The following is a 15,945-nucleotide window of genomic DNA, read 5'->3' on the forward strand; positions in this document are numbered from 1 at the left end:
AGACAGAAATGATTTGCTGGAGTGAATAGCATGAACAGCGAGTGTTACCTGACAGAGGCAAGACAGCTAGAAGTGGCTTCAGATTTAGAAACAGCTGAGGGGAGCAAAGAGGGACTGTGTACACAGGGAGGGAGGATGTCTATGGGCAGACCCCTTGGTGAGTATCATCACCAAGAAAGGCAGTCCAGAGTAGAGATCAGCCGAATATGGAGGCTGAGGTCTGTAGAACTGGGCCAGAGAGGACCTTGCTGCCTTAGTAGCATAAGGGTCTGGAAAAGAAGTTTCTATCTCACAACAAAGGAAAAAGTGAAAAGCAAGGTGGAACTTGAAGATGTGTCACGAAAATCACTATAAAAGTCTGATTTATGTGTGATGTCAAATCAAACTGAAATGAAGAATGAGATTGAGTATATCTGTGGTGACTGACCTCTGTATACTAGAAACCTCAACATCTCTAGAAGAGGAAATAAAAGCTGCTTTGCACAATGAAAGGCTAATTGGGTGAATCTTATAAGTTAGGTCTAGAGACAGATGTGTGATTCACAGGCATAGAAGTTGTTGCTGAAACCAAGTGTGTATCATGAAGAAAAACCAGAGCACAAGCCTGAGACCAAACTTGTCCAACCTGCCTTATTGTGTTGTTGCTCTGTTTTGTTTTGTTTTGTTTTAGGCTTCTAGCAGCCTGAAGCCATGGTTTTTAGTTTCTGTCTCTAGTGATAAGCAGAAAAGAGGAATGAGAAAGGGGCTTTACTGGCCCAACCAGAAACAGAAACTATGAACCCATGGCTGAATTCTCTCCCTTGGACACCCTGCTGGGCAGCTCACCAACTCTATGAAGCCCTGGAGCAACTAACTGTGGGTCTTAGCAACCATTCTAGCTCCTCCTTGATCCCAATGCCTTCTCCATCTTTTCTTTCTTTCTTCTTCTTTTTTTTTTTTTTTTTTTTTTTTGAGACAGCTTCTCACTCTGTTGCCCAGGCTGGAGTGCAGTGGTGTGATCACAGCTCATTGAAGCCTTGACTTTGACTTCCCAGGCTCAGGTGATTCTCTCACCTCAGACTACTGAGTAGCTGGTGCTATAGGCCCACAGCACCACGCCCAGCCATTGCTCAGGCTGATCTGTTTTGGACTGGGTTTAAAATGCAGCCTAAGGAGGCCAGGTGCAGTGGCTTATGCCTGTCATCCCAGCACTTTGGGAGGCTAAGGGGGGGGCGATCATCTGAGGTCAGGAGTTCAAGATCAGCCTGGTCAACATGGGGAAACCCCATCTCTACTAAAAATACAAAAATTAGCCGGGCATGGTGGTGCACGCCTGTAGTTGCAGGTACTCGGGAGGCTGAGGCAGGAGAATCTCCTGAACCCGGGAAGTGGAGGCTGCAGTGAGCTGAGATCATGCTGCGGCACCTCAGCCTGGGTGACAGAGCAAAACTCCTTCTCAAAAAAAAAAAAAAGTTCAGCCTAAGGAAAAGGCCTAGCCTTTGACATCTAGGGTGCAGGGGAATTGGCAGTGATAAGAGAAAGTCTCCTGGATATGCCTGGAAGAGGAAAGGTTGGAACCTTAAGATTTGAGGCCATGAGGGCCACACAAAAAGTACTATTTACCTCAGCATACAGGTGAACCATAGTCTCACTTTATTTCGAATTTTAGGACTGAACAGAAAGAAGGTTCACAGATATTTCTTCAGGGAAGGAAAGTGGGCAAATAGCACAATGAGGCAAACCACACAATCTAGACGTACTTTCCCGGGTAAACAAACCGGGAAGCCCAGAGCTCACAGAGGAGGAGAGCAGAGCTTGGGGTGGCAGAGAGGTGTTCATTGGGAAGGAGTCAGGAACACAAGAGAAATGTTCATGAGCTCATCCAGGATAGAGAGGACTCTTGGGGAAGGGGACCTCCTTCCCCATGCTGTCTCTGCCCCAAGCCCTTAATGAAGCAGGAAAGGGAAGACTGTCCAGAACCTCATCTGGTTAGACATTTGCAGCAGGAATAGGGAGGGGGCGGAGGCAGAGCCACTTCGGACATGGGAAATCACAGTTGCAGTAGACAGTGAGCTCTAGTCACTCCAGAAGCTTGACATAATTTGCAGGGAAGAGTCCAAAGTGGCCATGGCAACGTCCCCGCCACCAGCCCTCGTCCACCATCTCAATGTCAGTGATTACGTCGTCCGGATCAAAGGAAAGCTCATCACTTCCCTCTGGGGAGAAAGTTGAAGGGATATTAGAATGGTCAGACATGAATCTCTCTTTTCACATGTCCCCCTGTCTTATATCAGGGGCCTCCATGTACCAGGCTCCTCAGGCCACTCCCAACCTACCTCCTTGGTAATCATATAGAGCCACAGCTGAGATCCCCAGAGCCCCAGCCCCAGCCCCAGCCGTGCAGCCTGATGATCCTGCATAATGAGAAACACAAACATGGGATCATCAACATGAAGAAGGCAAACAGAGAAAGATCCTACTGGGGCAATAGAGAAATTCTTCTTCCTCTTACCCTCCCCTGGACATGACCAAATTCTTCTGCTTCTCCTCCCATCACTCACCAGCCAGAGCAGAAGAAAAAGAAGAATCTTCAGGCTCGAGCACCTCCTCATAGTCCCCCTCTGGTTCATCCTCCTGCTCATGCCTGTCCATCTCCTCAACGTCCTCATAGTCATTCTCGGTCTCGGGCTCAGGCTCGGGCTCAGGCTCAGGCTCTGCTTCGTACACTGGCTCTTCCTCCACCTGGAGGCCTTCCAGAGTCCTAGGGGGCAGAGCTGGGGGCTCCTCATTGTCCTGAGAAGAGACAGTGTGGAGCACTGTGACTTCCACTTTCCAGGAGGACTCAATGGAGGACTGATAAGACCCCCCCCTTCACCACCCTGCCTCTTCTCCCCTCCACCCTTGCCTCCATCTAACAGCCTCTCCTGGGGAACACAGCCTTTCATCCATCTTCATTCTTTAATCTCCTCCCACACCCACCCGCCCAAAACACATTCCAGAGACAATGGGAAGAGAATGTAAAAGGTGTGAGGGGAGGGAAGTAGAAAACAAGTCAGATTCTTTGGGAGACCAAGAAAACATTGAAGCAAGAGCACATTGTTGAGCTACCACAGCTAGGATAATCATCTATCCTAGTTTGCCCAGGACAGAGGAGTTTCCCAGAAGGCAAGGTCTTCAGTGCTAACACCAGAACAGTGCAAGGCAAACCAGGATGGTTGGCCACCCTGCACAGCCCACATTCCTAAGACTCGAGGAGATGGGGTGGGGGCAGAGAATCTTTGGGGGTTTGCTTACCTCCGGGAGAGTCTGCCTAATGGGCAGCAAGGGCACTGGGTGTTCCCTGCTGGTTCTCACAGGCTCAGACTCTGATGATGGAGGAGTCCCAACTGGAGGCCAGGCCTGTGGAAAATGAAGCATCTCTCAAGTAAGCAAGCCTCCATCTTCACTCTTTTTTTTTTTTTTTTGAGATAGACTCTCGCTCTGTAGCCCAGGCTGGAGTGCAGTGGTGCGATCTCAGCTCATTGCAACCTCCGCCTCCCAGGTTCAAGCGATTCTCCTGCCTCAGCCCCCTGAGTAGCTGGGATTACAGGCACACGCCACTATGCCTGGCTAATTTTTGTATTTTTAATAGAGACAGGGTTTCACTATGTTGGCCAGGCTGGTCTTGAACTCCTGACTTCCTGACCTCGTGATCTGTCTGCCTTGGCCTCCCAAAGTGCTGGGATTACAGGCGTGAGCCACCACGCTCGGCCCATCTTCATTCTTTTTATTTTATTTTATGCATTTTTTGAGACAGGGTCTCACTCTGCTGCCCTGGCTGGAGCACAGTGGTGAGATCATAGCTCACTGTAGCCTCAAACTCTTGGGCTCAAACAATCCTCCTCTCTAAGCCTCCCAAGTAGCTGGGACTATAGGCACGCACCACCATGCCCAGCTAATTTTTTAATTGTTTTTATAGCGATAGGGTCTTACTATGTTGCCCAGGTTGGTCTAGAACTCCTGGCTTCAAGTGATCCTCTCACCTTGGCCTCCTCAAGTGCTGGGATTACAGGCATGAGCCACCACACCATGCATGTCTTCACTGTTACATTTACCAGGAACACCCTCTCCCACTCTCTGCCAATTCAAATGGAACTCATCCCTCAAGATGGGCTCCAACCTGAAGTGACGGCCCCTTCCTCATAGTTCCTACAGCAATAATTGGCTGTGCTGGCTGGTGACTTGCTTTCTATTGTACTATATAAATCTTGAGGGTTTTTTCCAACATTCTGATAGGAGGTCCAGTTACAGTCAGACTGAAGTCTTCTAAAGACAGAGACAACAGACCTTGCCTAACCCAGGGGAGGCCTTTGCCTTATTTTCTGCCAATGGTTTGGACCCCTTAGGCTCCTGTCTGGGCAAGAGATCCTGGATGTGGATCCCAGAGGGCCAGGTGCTCACCTCTGAGGAGATTTTCTTGGGCAGTGGGGCCAGTACTGCTGGCTCTTCCATAGCTATCACTGGCTGTGAAGCCTCAGGGCTCATCTTTGTCACAGCCTTTCGCTCCTGTTGCCTCCTGGCCACCTGCTGTGCCTTCTCCTCTTCCTCTCGCTTCCTCTTCTCCTCAGCCATGGACTCAAATTTAGCCTTCAGCCCACGGGCACCACTAGAAGCTGCAGACACAGGCAAGAAAAATTAGGGCTGTCTTGGATTGGAGAGTGGGGAAGGGCATGGCACTTGAAGGAAGAAGGGGAATCAGTTAAATATCCGAGAGGAGGGATTTGTGGGACAGGAAGGTAAAGAGGTATCGATAGAGGAACAAGGGATAATAGGAGGATGGCATAGCCCTGAAGCCTGGATTTTTATAAAGCCAGGCTATACGACCTAAGACTCGTGTCTTTTTTTTTTTTTTTTTTTTTTCTTGAGATAGGGTCTCAGCCCAGGCTGGAGTGCAGTGGTGCAGTCATGGGACACTGCAGCCTCAACCTCCCAGGCTCAAGCAATCCTCCTACCTCAGCCTCTGGAGTAGTTGGGACCACAGATGTGCACCACCACACCCGGCTAATTTTTGTATTTTTTGTAGAGAGGGGATCTTGCTGTGTTGCCCAGCCTCATCTTGAACTCCTGGGTTCAAGTGATTATCCTACTTCAGCATCCCAAAGTGCTGGGATTACAGGTGTCAGCCACCATGCCCAGCTGACTTGTGTCCTTTCTAAAGTGTAAACTTTGGGCTTCCAACCAGCATCCTCCCCTGTCCATATTCCATAAATCTGAATGCCTTCTTCGAGCCACCACTCATCCTCAACCCCATCCGAAACTCCTAACCCTGTGTGTTCTTCCCAAGTGGTTCCCCACCAATGTTCCCACGCCACCCCACCCCTGTCCCAAGCCACACTGTGTTCTCTGCCTCCGATTCCTTCCCTGACATCACTCTGTCTATCCACTTGACTTTCTCTCTTTCTTTCTTTCTTTCTTTCTCTCTTTCTTTCTTTCTTTCTTCTTTCTTTCTTTTCTTTCTTTCTATCTATCTTTCTTTCTCTCTCTCTCTCTCTCCTCTCTCTCTCTCTCTATTTCTTTCATCTCACTCTGTCACCCAGGCTGGAGTTGAGTGGCATGATCTCAGCTCACTCCAACTTCCGCCTCCTGGGTTCAAGTGATTCTCCTGCCTCAGCCTCCCAAGTAGCTGGGATTATAGGTGCGCACCACCATGCCTGGCTAATTTTTGTATTTTTTATAGAGATGGGGTTTCCCCATGTTGTCCAAGCTGTTCTTAAATTCCTGAGCTCAAGCAATCCTCCCACTTTAGCCTCCAAAGTGCTGGGATTACAGGTGTGAGCTCCGCCTTACCTGGTTTTTCTAGGAAAGACAGAATCTGGGAATATGAGGATAGGGATCAGGTCTAACTCAGCTAATCTAGGTAGTTAGGATATAGTCTGGGGAAGAAAAAGAATGAGGGAGAAGGAAGTGAGGTGCATGGAGAATGAATCACTAAGCCTCACCGGCTTCTATGGGCGTCGTCTTCTTATAAGCTGTGGTTGGGGCCTCCATTTCATTGAAGCCGACAGCGCTCTGCAGGCAGGAGAACAGCACGTGTGTTGCAGGAGAGGGGCAAGGGTAGTGGTGACCTGGAGGCGGTATTGGGGGTTGGGGGCCACTATAGGAGGTATCCCTAACCATTGGATGCTCAACAGCTGGACAGCATGTTCCAATGTTGTTTTGTGGTACAGAGGGGGTAAAGAAGTTCTTAAGTGCTGAGTTCAGCTCCCCCTTTCGGCAGCTCAGTGACCTTAGAATCTCACGTCTCCAAGCCCAGTTGCCTAGAATGTAGCAGAGCCCCTGGCCAATGCATGAGGAGGAACTAGTGTAGGGAGGACAGTGGCATGGGGTGAGAAGAGACTTAAGATTGGGTTAAGCAATGCCAAGAAATCAATACAATTTCCAGTCCAATATGACCTTTCCCTGCGGTTTATCTGTGTCTCTGTATGCCTCTCCCACTGTCCTCAAAGCTCAGGCTTTGGAAGACATGCCCCTTAGATGCTGAGGGCAGTCAGTGGGGACTGCAGGATGCCAGCAGGACAGGCTCTGTGTGCCCAGCACCACCGTCCCCTCCCTCTCCCAGCCTTCTTCACGCTCTTCTCTGCACACTTTCCTAAACTTAGGGAACTCTTCTTAAGACATTGGTGTTCTGGTGCTTTACCTTATCCACTCGGTCCTTCTGGATTCCATACTGGCCACCAAAGCCCTTGGCATAATCTGCAGGACAGAAAGTTCTGAGTTATAGGAGATCAAAATGCTGGGAATGGGTGGTGAGAAGAATCAGTGGGAAGAAAAACAGGAATGTGGAAAACAAATGTAGGAGGAAATGTGAGAATCAGAGGATAGAGGGAAGCATGGATGGGAAGAGAGGGAAACAGATGGGGAAAAAATCTGGGAGTGAATGGAGAAGACAAAGATGGAAGTAGGGAAACATGGAAAACAGAAAGCAACAGATAAGGAAAAATGTAAAAGAAATAGGAAAAAATACAGAGAGCACTCCAGCCATCCCTATGGGTTCCAGGGAAGCAGTAAACCTCTTTATCCTCTGTGAGGACAGCAGAGATCCCTCTAAGACTCATGGCAAACCATCTTCTGACCATCACCCAGCCTGTCTGTCCTCATTCCTTCCTCAACGCCCCCTTCTCTCTCACCTTCCTCCTAGGCCCTGCTCTTAATCCTTCTGTTTTCCTCTCCATCTCTCCTCTCTCCCCTTACTACCACCACCCGTCCCCACACATGTGCTTACTGCCCTGGCACCCCCTGCTCTGCACATCTGCCCCTCTGTATTCTGGGGCCCCTGGGTGAGCTTCCAGAAAGGAAGGAAGGAGATCCCTGTGCTATCTGTGACCTTCCCCCTTCCAACCCCAACTCACCTCGCTGGGACTCGTGTTTCTCCGTCTCTCCCTTGTAGTCATATCCCAGAGCTGCTTTGTCCCATTTATCCTTCTCCACCCCGTACCGGCCACCAAAGCCACGAGAGTAATCTGTGGTCGAAGGAGCAGTCATGAGAGCCCACCCTTAGGCTCCAGAACACAGGGAAGCGCTGGAGAAGAGAGGTCAGCAGGAATGGGTACAGAGTGTTAGGGGCCTGGGAAGAGAGCAGGGCTTGAATACAGGGGAATTAAAGAGAAGCCATGTCTTAAGTAGTCTTTTAATTGAATATTGCTTACTTTTTCCCTCTTTTCTCTCATTTCCATGCCAAGATGAGAAGAACCTTCCCGTTTTCTCCCTTCTTCTTCAAGAAGGGGCAAGTATAGAGAGTGAGGAGATTGCAGAAAAAAAAGGCAGATACATGAAATGTATGCCTTTCCCCTACTCCCATATAAGCACATAGAAATGTCAGATAAAACATAACAATTGTGTTTTAAAGAGTGAAGCTCAGGCCGGGCACGGTGCTCATGCCTGTAATCCCAGCACTTTAGGGGCCGAGGCAGGTGGATCACCTGAGGTCAGGAATTTGAGACCAGCCTGGCCAAAATGGGGAAACCCTGTCTCTACTAAAAAATACAAAAATTATCCAGGCATGGTGATGTGTGTCCGTAGCCCCAGCTACTGGGGAGGCTGAGACAGGAGAGTCACTTGAACACGGGAGGTGGAGGTTGCAGTGAGCCGAGATTGCACCATTGCACTCCAGCCTGGGTGACAGAGTGAGACTCCATCTCAAAAAAAAAAAAAGTGAAGCTCAGAAGAAAGGAAGGGAAAAAATCCTGGCTCCAGAAACCAGAGACAAAGAGATGAATCAAAGCTGTATGTGTGAAGATAATTATGAACTGACACCACAGAAAACCCAAGGGCATTTTTGGGGGATTTTTTGTTTGTTTTTAGAGATAGGGTCTTGCTCTTTTGCTCAAGCTAGAGTGCAGGGTAAAATCATGGCTCACTGTAACCTTGAACTCCTGGGGTCAAGCAATCCTCCTGAGTAACTGGGACCACAGGTGTGTGCCACCATGCCTTCCTAATTAAAAAAAAAAATCTGTAGTGATAGGATCTCACTGTGTTGCCCAGGCTAGCCTTAAACTCCTGGGCTCAAAGGACCCACCCACCTCAGCTTCCCAAAGTGCTGCAATTACAGGTGTGAACTACCACACCTGGTCAGATTTTAAATTCCAAATGTAATGAATAGGGATTAGGATCGAGGCTCTGTGATTCTAATTTCCATATAAGAATGGGGGAGGAGGGAAGAAAGCCAGAAATGAAGCTCTGTCCACTCCTATAAGAGAGTGCTAGAAAAATTCTACTCATTTACCCAGGAAAATTATGAGGGGGGCTTGTAGCCTGTTCAATATTTGATAGGGGGAAAATTTGCTTATATGACTTGGAAACTCCAAGCCTACATCTGAGTGTAGAATGCAAATACACATTTTTTTTCCACTTATGTGATGCAGGAATTCTAAGCTGAGAAATTAACTAAATACTGATCCAGGAAAATATACATTTTGGAAAGAGTAAGCATAAGAAAGATGGCATGAATATGAGATAAAGTGATCTCAAGACAAAGTTTATTCTAAGAGACAAGAAAGACATGCTCCAATGATAAAAGAACAATACCTTTTATCAGGAATATGTATGCTAGCATAAACCTATTCACAGAACCAAAATTCATGAAGCTCCCAAATAAAAGAAAAATGTGAAAAACCAGGTGTGGTGAATGCCTGTAGTCCCAGCTACTCAGAAGGCTGAGGCAGGAGGGTGACTTGAGCCCAGGAGTTCGAGACCAGCCTGAGAAACATCGCAAGACTCCAACACACACACACACACACACACACACACACACACACAATGCAAAAGCTGACGGAAGTAGAAAGAGAAATAGATAAATCTGTAATAGTAGTTGAAAATTTTAACACCATTCTTTCATTAATTAATAGGTATTTTAGGCAAAAACGAATCAGTAAAATTATGGAAGATCCAAACATTATCAACTAATAAGACCTTATTGACTCTTATACAACACTATACCCCAAACTACAGAATATACTTTTTTCATGCATATAGAACATTGACCAAATAGACCATGTGCCGGTCCATAAGTCTCTAAGACAGTAAGTCTCAGTACATTTCAAAAGACTGAAATATTAGAGATCATATTCTGATCACAATAGAATTAAAGTAGAAGTCAATACCAATAAAATTATCTAGGAAATTTCCCTGATACTCGGAAAATCGATAACAGCTTTTAAATAATACATGTGTCAAAGAAGAAATTACAAGTGAAATAAGAAAATATTTTTAACTGAATGATTTTTTTTTTTGTTGTTGTTGTTGTTGTTTGAGACAGGGTCTCACTCTGTTGCCCAGGCCAAAATGTAGTGGCACAATCATGGCTTGCTTCAGCCTCAACCTCCTGGGCTCAAGTGATCCTCCCACATTAGTCCCCTGAATAGCTGGGACCACGGGTTTGTGATGAATGAAAATTAAAACACACACATTCAAATATTTGTTGAATGTAGCAAATGTTTGTAGCAAATGAATGTAGTGTTCAGAGGAAAATGTATAGCTTTTTAAGTGCCCATATAGTAAAGGAAGGCTTAAAATCAATTATCTAAGTTTCTACCTTAAGAGGCTAGGAAAAGAACAAACTAAATCAATGCTAAGTAGAAGAAAAACATAATAAAGATAAGAGCAGAAACCAATACATTTTTTAAAACAAGTAAACAATAGAGAAAATTAGCAAAGCCAAAAGCTTGTTCTTTGGAAAGAGTAATAAAATTGATAAACTTCTAGTAAGAATAATTAAAAAGAGAAAAAACACAAGTAAGATCAGAAATGAAAATAGGCATTTCATATCACTAGAAATCTTACAGAAGTTAAAAAGAAGAGAATATTATAAATGAATTTATGCCAATAAACCTGACAACACAGACAAAATGAACAAATTCCTTGAAAAGCACAACATACCATAACCAACTTAAAAACCAGAAAGACTTGAACTCCATGGGAAAAAATAATAATAAAGGAAAAAAAATGTCCGTTACTATTAAGACCTCTAGAGTTGAGCCAGAAGTAGAGGCAATATTTCCCTGGATGAGGTACTTACTAAACCCAGGGCACATGAAATTCTCATAAAACAAATATCCCTCTCCTTCACTAAAATAAGTTTATAAACAAAGATTACAAACCATCAAGGAAATAAATAACCATGAGGAACAGCAGATTAGTCAGAAGAAATGGCACAGCCAAGAACTGCAAAATAATACAAAATATGAAAGAAACTGCAAAGTACATGTTTAAAATAATTAAACAGCTTAAAGAAGTGGCACAGGGAACCGTAATGAAACCAAAATGTCTTATGGAAAATGAATCAGCAGATGTGCAATAGAACCAAAAGAAACTCCAGAAATGAAAATATCTGATGTGGTGGCTCATGCCTGTAATCCCAGCACTTTGGGAGGCCAAGGCAGAAGGATCACTTCAGCCCAGGAGTTTGAGGCCAGCCTGGGCAACATAATGAGACTTTATCTAAAAAAAGAGAGGGAAGGCAAGGGAAGGGGAGGGGAAGGGAGGGGAGGGCAGGGGAGGGGAGGGGAGGGGAGGGCAGGGCAGGGCAGGGCAGGGCAGGGCAGGAAAGGGAAGGGAAAGGAAGGGAAGGGAAGATATTTGAAAGAAAGTTTAAAATGCAATGGACAGCTTAAACAATAATGAAATACAGCTAAAGGGAGAATTAGTGAACTTAACCTAGATCTAAAGGAATAACCCAGAATGCAGCACAAGGACATAAAGAGAAGAGAGAAGAGGTATTATTCAAAGAGAAAATGCCTGAGAACTTCCTATAATGAAAGTCACATCTGAGGCTGAAAAAGGGCAGTAAGTCCCATATAGGATAATAAAAGTAGATCTAACGTCCAGACACACCCTAATAATAGTGAAGAATATCAGAGACCAAAAGAAAATCTTTAATTAAAAAAAAACCAGAGATATAAGACATGTTACCTACTCAGGAATGATAGTCTGACACAAGAGAGATGTCAGAGACGATGAAATAAGATCTTCAAAGTGATGAAGGGAAAATAAAAATGAAGAATGATGCAACATAAAGACATTTTTCAAAGACTGAAAGTTCTTTCATAGACTCATTAAAAGAATTATCAATGGAATATTTTAGCAAGAAGGAAATAGAAGACACAAAGGTGAAACAATGAAATACAATAAGCAATGCTGAGCTAGGAAATAGGTAAATACCTTGGTCAATTTAAATAAGCATTTACTAAGTAATAATAATGATTCATTTTTGTAGGGTTTATAAGATGGAATCAATAATAAGATGGAATAAGATGGAACCAATATACTGAACAACAACAGTATGGTTGGTTAAAAAGAATGTAGTTAAAATATTCTATGTTTCCAATACACTCAGGAAGAGACTGTGATTAATTTTAAATTTAAGTCAAAGATGCAAGTTAAAATTTAGGAATAACCTTCTAAAATAAAGGAATAGAATACTTTATTTTCAATCCATTAGACAAAAAAGAGGGATTCAAAAACTTGATCAATATGGCCGGGTGCGGTGGCTCAAGCCTGTAATCCCAGCACTTTGGGAGGCCGAGGCAGGCAGATCATGAGGTCAGGAGATCGAGACCATCCTGGCTAACACCGTGAAACCCCGTCTCCACTAAAAATACAAAAATTAGCCCGGCGTAGTGGCGGGTGCCTGTAGTCCTAGCTACTCGGGAGGCTGAGGCAGGAGAATGGCGTGAACCCGGGAGGCGAAGCTTGCAGTGAGCCGAGATCCAGCCACTGCACTCCAGCCTGGGCGACAGAGCCAGACTCCGTCTCAAAAGAAAAAAAAAAAACTTGATCAATATTATAGAAAGCGATCATGGAGAAAAAGAGAAGCAAGTGCACACTGGGTTTAAAAAGCATATAAAATAGGGCCGGGCACGGTGGCTCACACATATAATCCCAGCACTTTGGGAGGCCGAGTCGGGTGGATCACGAGGTCAGGAGATCGAGACCATCCTGGCTAACACAGTGAAACCCCGTCTCTACTAAAAATACAAAAAAAAAAAAAAAATTAGCCAGGCGTGGTGGCAGTCGCCTGTAGTCCCAGCTACTTGGGAGGCTGAGGCAGGAGAATGGCGTGAACCCAGGACACAGAGCTTGCGGTGAGCCAATATAGTGCCACTGCACTCTAGCCTGGGTGACAGAGCGAGACTCCCTCTCAAAAAAATAAAAAAGTATGTAAAATAGCAGTGGGTGCGGTGGCTCATGCCTGTAATCCCAGCACTTTGAGAGGGTGAGAGGGGAGAATCACTTGAGCCAAAAGGTTTGACACTGCCTGGGCAACATAGTGAGACTCCATCTCTACAAAGAATAAAAAATTAGCCAGGCATGGTGGTGCACACTTGTAGTCACAGCTACTCAGAACGCTGAGGTGGGAGGATCGCTTGAGCCCAGGAAGTCGAAGCTGCAGTGACCCATGATTGTGCCACTGCACTCCCTCCTGGGTGACAGTGCAAGACCCTGTCTCAAAAACAAACAAATGAACAAAAAGTAAATAAAATAGTGGTGCGCTGGGTCATGGAAGTTAAAAAGCTGATGACAACTGCTGGAAGATAAAGTCTTAGCAGAAGAGCCTGCCAGTCAGATTGCTGAGGCTGAGTGAAGTACAGTGTGCTTGCCTTTCTGAGATGTGTGCTTCTCCACTTCTCCTTTATAATCAAAGCCGACTGCTGACTACAGAGAAGAGGAGACAGAATTGGTTAGAGTCAGAGCTGACAGTTTTTCCTCTTCCTAACCTCCCCTTACTCCCAGCCAGCCCCAGAGGTAGTTTGTAGGGGCTTCAGGCTGAGTATAGGTGTTTAATGTAGAAACAGGCTGGTATGGACACAGGATACTACAGAGCAATGAACATAGGCCCTGGACACAGACAGTTTTAGGTTCAAACCCTACATCCCCTATTTATAGTTGTTGAAGTTTAAGTACGTTCCTTTATATGACTAAGCCCCAGTCTCTTTTAATATAAAATCAGGAGAGGCATGCCTGCCTTATCTACCTCGACTGTAAAATGAGAGAAATGATCCCTCTTCATTTGGGATGTCATGAGAACTAAATGGGACAAGGTAAAGTGTCTACTTAGTTTCATTCACTAACTTAGAGCGTTTCTTCCTAACGAATCCTCACAAAAGTGAAATGTGATACCTAGAAAAGTGCCTTGTAAAGTATAAAGCACTCTGCTCATGAAGAGACATTACCCTATTCCCAGTTGATAATGCTGTGCCTCTTCTCTTTCATTACTCAATAATGGAAACACAAATATGTGGATTTTGGTGGGATAACTGCAACCAGGAGAGTCTGGATCCTAGCTGGCTCTGGGACTGGACATGTTGCCCAGATACCCAACATTACCGCAGAGTTTTGGAGCTTTGTTCTCCATCTGGCTCAGGAACTATGGGTATCTAAGCAAGTCTGGGTTTTTGCATATTAAGAACTAATTAACATGTATTGTTTCTTGATTTACATGACACACTGACTGGGTGATTCCATTTGTGGCTTGTGAGCAAAAGATGTAAGAATCGGTGATTAAGCAAAGGCAGGCAAGAGTGGTGCCAAGATGGAACAGGGAATTCCATCCTGATTCTAGAACACTGCATGCTCCATATTCCACTATTGCCTTCTACATCTTCCCTTAGCTTTGCAGTATGTTTTAAACTTTCTTGATTTTGTTTTTCATGGTTTTACCCCCCATGATGCAAACAATTAATGTTCTAGAACTTAGCTGCCTTAGCTTCCAATCCTTAGCTTTAAGGATTCATGTCCACCTAATTAACAACTGTTGGTAAAAACAAAGAAAAAATCTCAGCTAACTGTGAAGCAGATGTCCTCTCTCTGTGTGCAGCTGCAGGGCAGGAGACACCATTCTGCACCATAAAAAATGAGTTCAAAGAATCCGACCTAATAAGGCGTGGAACTAAAAACATCGATGAGTTATCAATCTTACTCTCCTGTCAACAATATGATGCTGTAATCATACGGTACTTTTTTTTCTCTTTAAAAAACATTTTGTTTTGTTTTGCACAAAGGAACCTTTAAAGATATCTGGACTTCATAGATTGATGCTAAATTCTGTAAATAGTAACCCTAATTAGTTGTTTAACTTGATTATCTGCTGCCATGGCAATAATATTTAAACTGATGACTCTGTTTTCCTAAACGGCATGAGTATTTATAAGGTTTTGATGTTAAGCCAAAAGAAGAGCTTAGATGATTCTCTGTTCTATCTTCATGCATATCAGTATAATAAAAACCAGTGGCTTGAGGAATTATTCATTCAAACACACAGTTTGAGAGTCTTCTCCTCTTTGAATCACTGTCTTTCAGCTCAGCATGTGGCTTCCAACATTGGCACCAAGGAACTTGCTGAGGGGGGTATCCCTGTGACAGTGTCAGGTCCTCACAGCATCCACTGTCCTGTCTTTCAACAAAGAAGCATGTGCCTCCATCCAGGGGTGATTGTGGGCAACTTTCACATGACTGGAGGTGGGTGGTTGGGAGAGAGAGTGGTCACTTACCTTGTCTGCCCTGTCCCTCTCAACTCCGTACTTGCCCCCAAAGCCTTTGGCAGCATCCGTCTGAGAAGAGTGCTTCTCCACCTCAGCAACATACTCATGGCCCACTGCACTCTGAGAAAAATCAAGGATGGAGTGAGTGAAAAAATAAAAATGACCTTAAAAAAATAAATACAGAGATGGAGTGGGATGTAGGCATGTAAGAAATTCCATTCTGGGTCAGATCTATAGCCTCTGACAGTGGTGCCAAGGAATACGAGATGGGAGAGCAAGATGACTTTTTCTGGAGACCTGCTCATCCCTGTTCTTCTCTAATACCATTAGGAATCCTTCATTCTGAACACTCCCATAGGATGGGCTGGGAACCAGGGCATAGAGACAAGGTAGACAGAGCAGTGTTTAAACCAGAAACAAAAAGAGCTGAAACAAGAGCATTGTGCAGCAGAACAGAGTGTAGTGTGGGGTAGTGTGGAGGAGAGACCAAGGGGAGTGACCGGACGCCATAGCCGGGATGGAATATTTCACTAGGAGAGCCAGTGATTTTGTTCTAGATCTTTGCTCCTGTATGGCCATCAAAGTTCAGAAGTGAACTCTGAGCTTTAGACACCATGTAATGTAGGATATGTATACAAAAAAAATCACTAAATACACAGTAAAGAAAATAATAAAGAGAAGTTGCAACATAGACATAATACATAAAACATTTAAAAGCAGCAAATAATTTTAAAACATATTTTTTCCTTCTCCACTTGTGCTCCCTGTCTTCTTGGTCTAGGAGTTACAATGTGGTTGGGGCTACAACAGGCCAGCAGTTCTAATATCTTGGCTCTTATTTTCTGCCATGTATATCTTATGTGATGAGATCAGAAAAATTTGATACAAATAATATGTGGACATTATATTTTAGACCAAATGACTACTGTACTTTTGAATGAGTTTTAACTCA

At 44.7% G+C, this 15,945-nt stretch overlaps 1 protein-coding gene across 1 annotated transcript in view; it reads right to left on the bottom strand.

The window, feature by feature from the left end:
* Window positions 1-1,609: 1,609 nt before the first annotated feature.
* Window positions 1,610-15,945, bottom strand: part of HCLS1 (hematopoietic cell-specific Lyn substrate 1) — a 29,529-nt gene continuing 15,193 nt past the window's right edge. The window contains exons 5-14 of the mRNA XM_019024317.4: window positions 15,003-15,113; window positions 13,113-13,167; window positions 7,368-7,478; window positions 6,656-6,711; window positions 5,958-6,027; window positions 4,420-4,631; window positions 3,274-3,378; window positions 2,541-2,772; window positions 2,316-2,393; window positions 1,610-2,195 (exon numbers count right to left, since the gene is read on the bottom strand). Coding sequence (XP_018879862.3) covers window positions 2,059-2,195; window positions 2,316-2,393; window positions 2,541-2,772; window positions 3,274-3,378; window positions 4,420-4,631; window positions 5,958-6,027; window positions 6,656-6,711; window positions 7,368-7,478; window positions 13,113-13,167; window positions 15,003-15,113 — 1,167 coding nt within the window. The 3' untranslated portion in view covers window positions 1,610-2,058. The remainder of the gene's footprint in view (window positions 2,196-2,315; window positions 2,394-2,540; window positions 2,773-3,273; window positions 3,379-4,419; window positions 4,632-5,957; window positions 6,028-6,655; window positions 6,712-7,367; window positions 7,479-13,112; window positions 13,168-15,002; window positions 15,114-15,945) is intronic.

Source organism: Gorilla gorilla, chromosome 2 (assembly GCF_029281585.2).
Source record: "Gorilla gorilla gorilla isolate KB3781 chromosome 2, NHGRI_mGorGor1-v2.1_pri, whole genome shotgun sequence".
Taxonomy (NCBI): domain Eukaryota; kingdom Metazoa; phylum Chordata; class Mammalia; order Primates; family Hominidae; genus Gorilla; species Gorilla gorilla.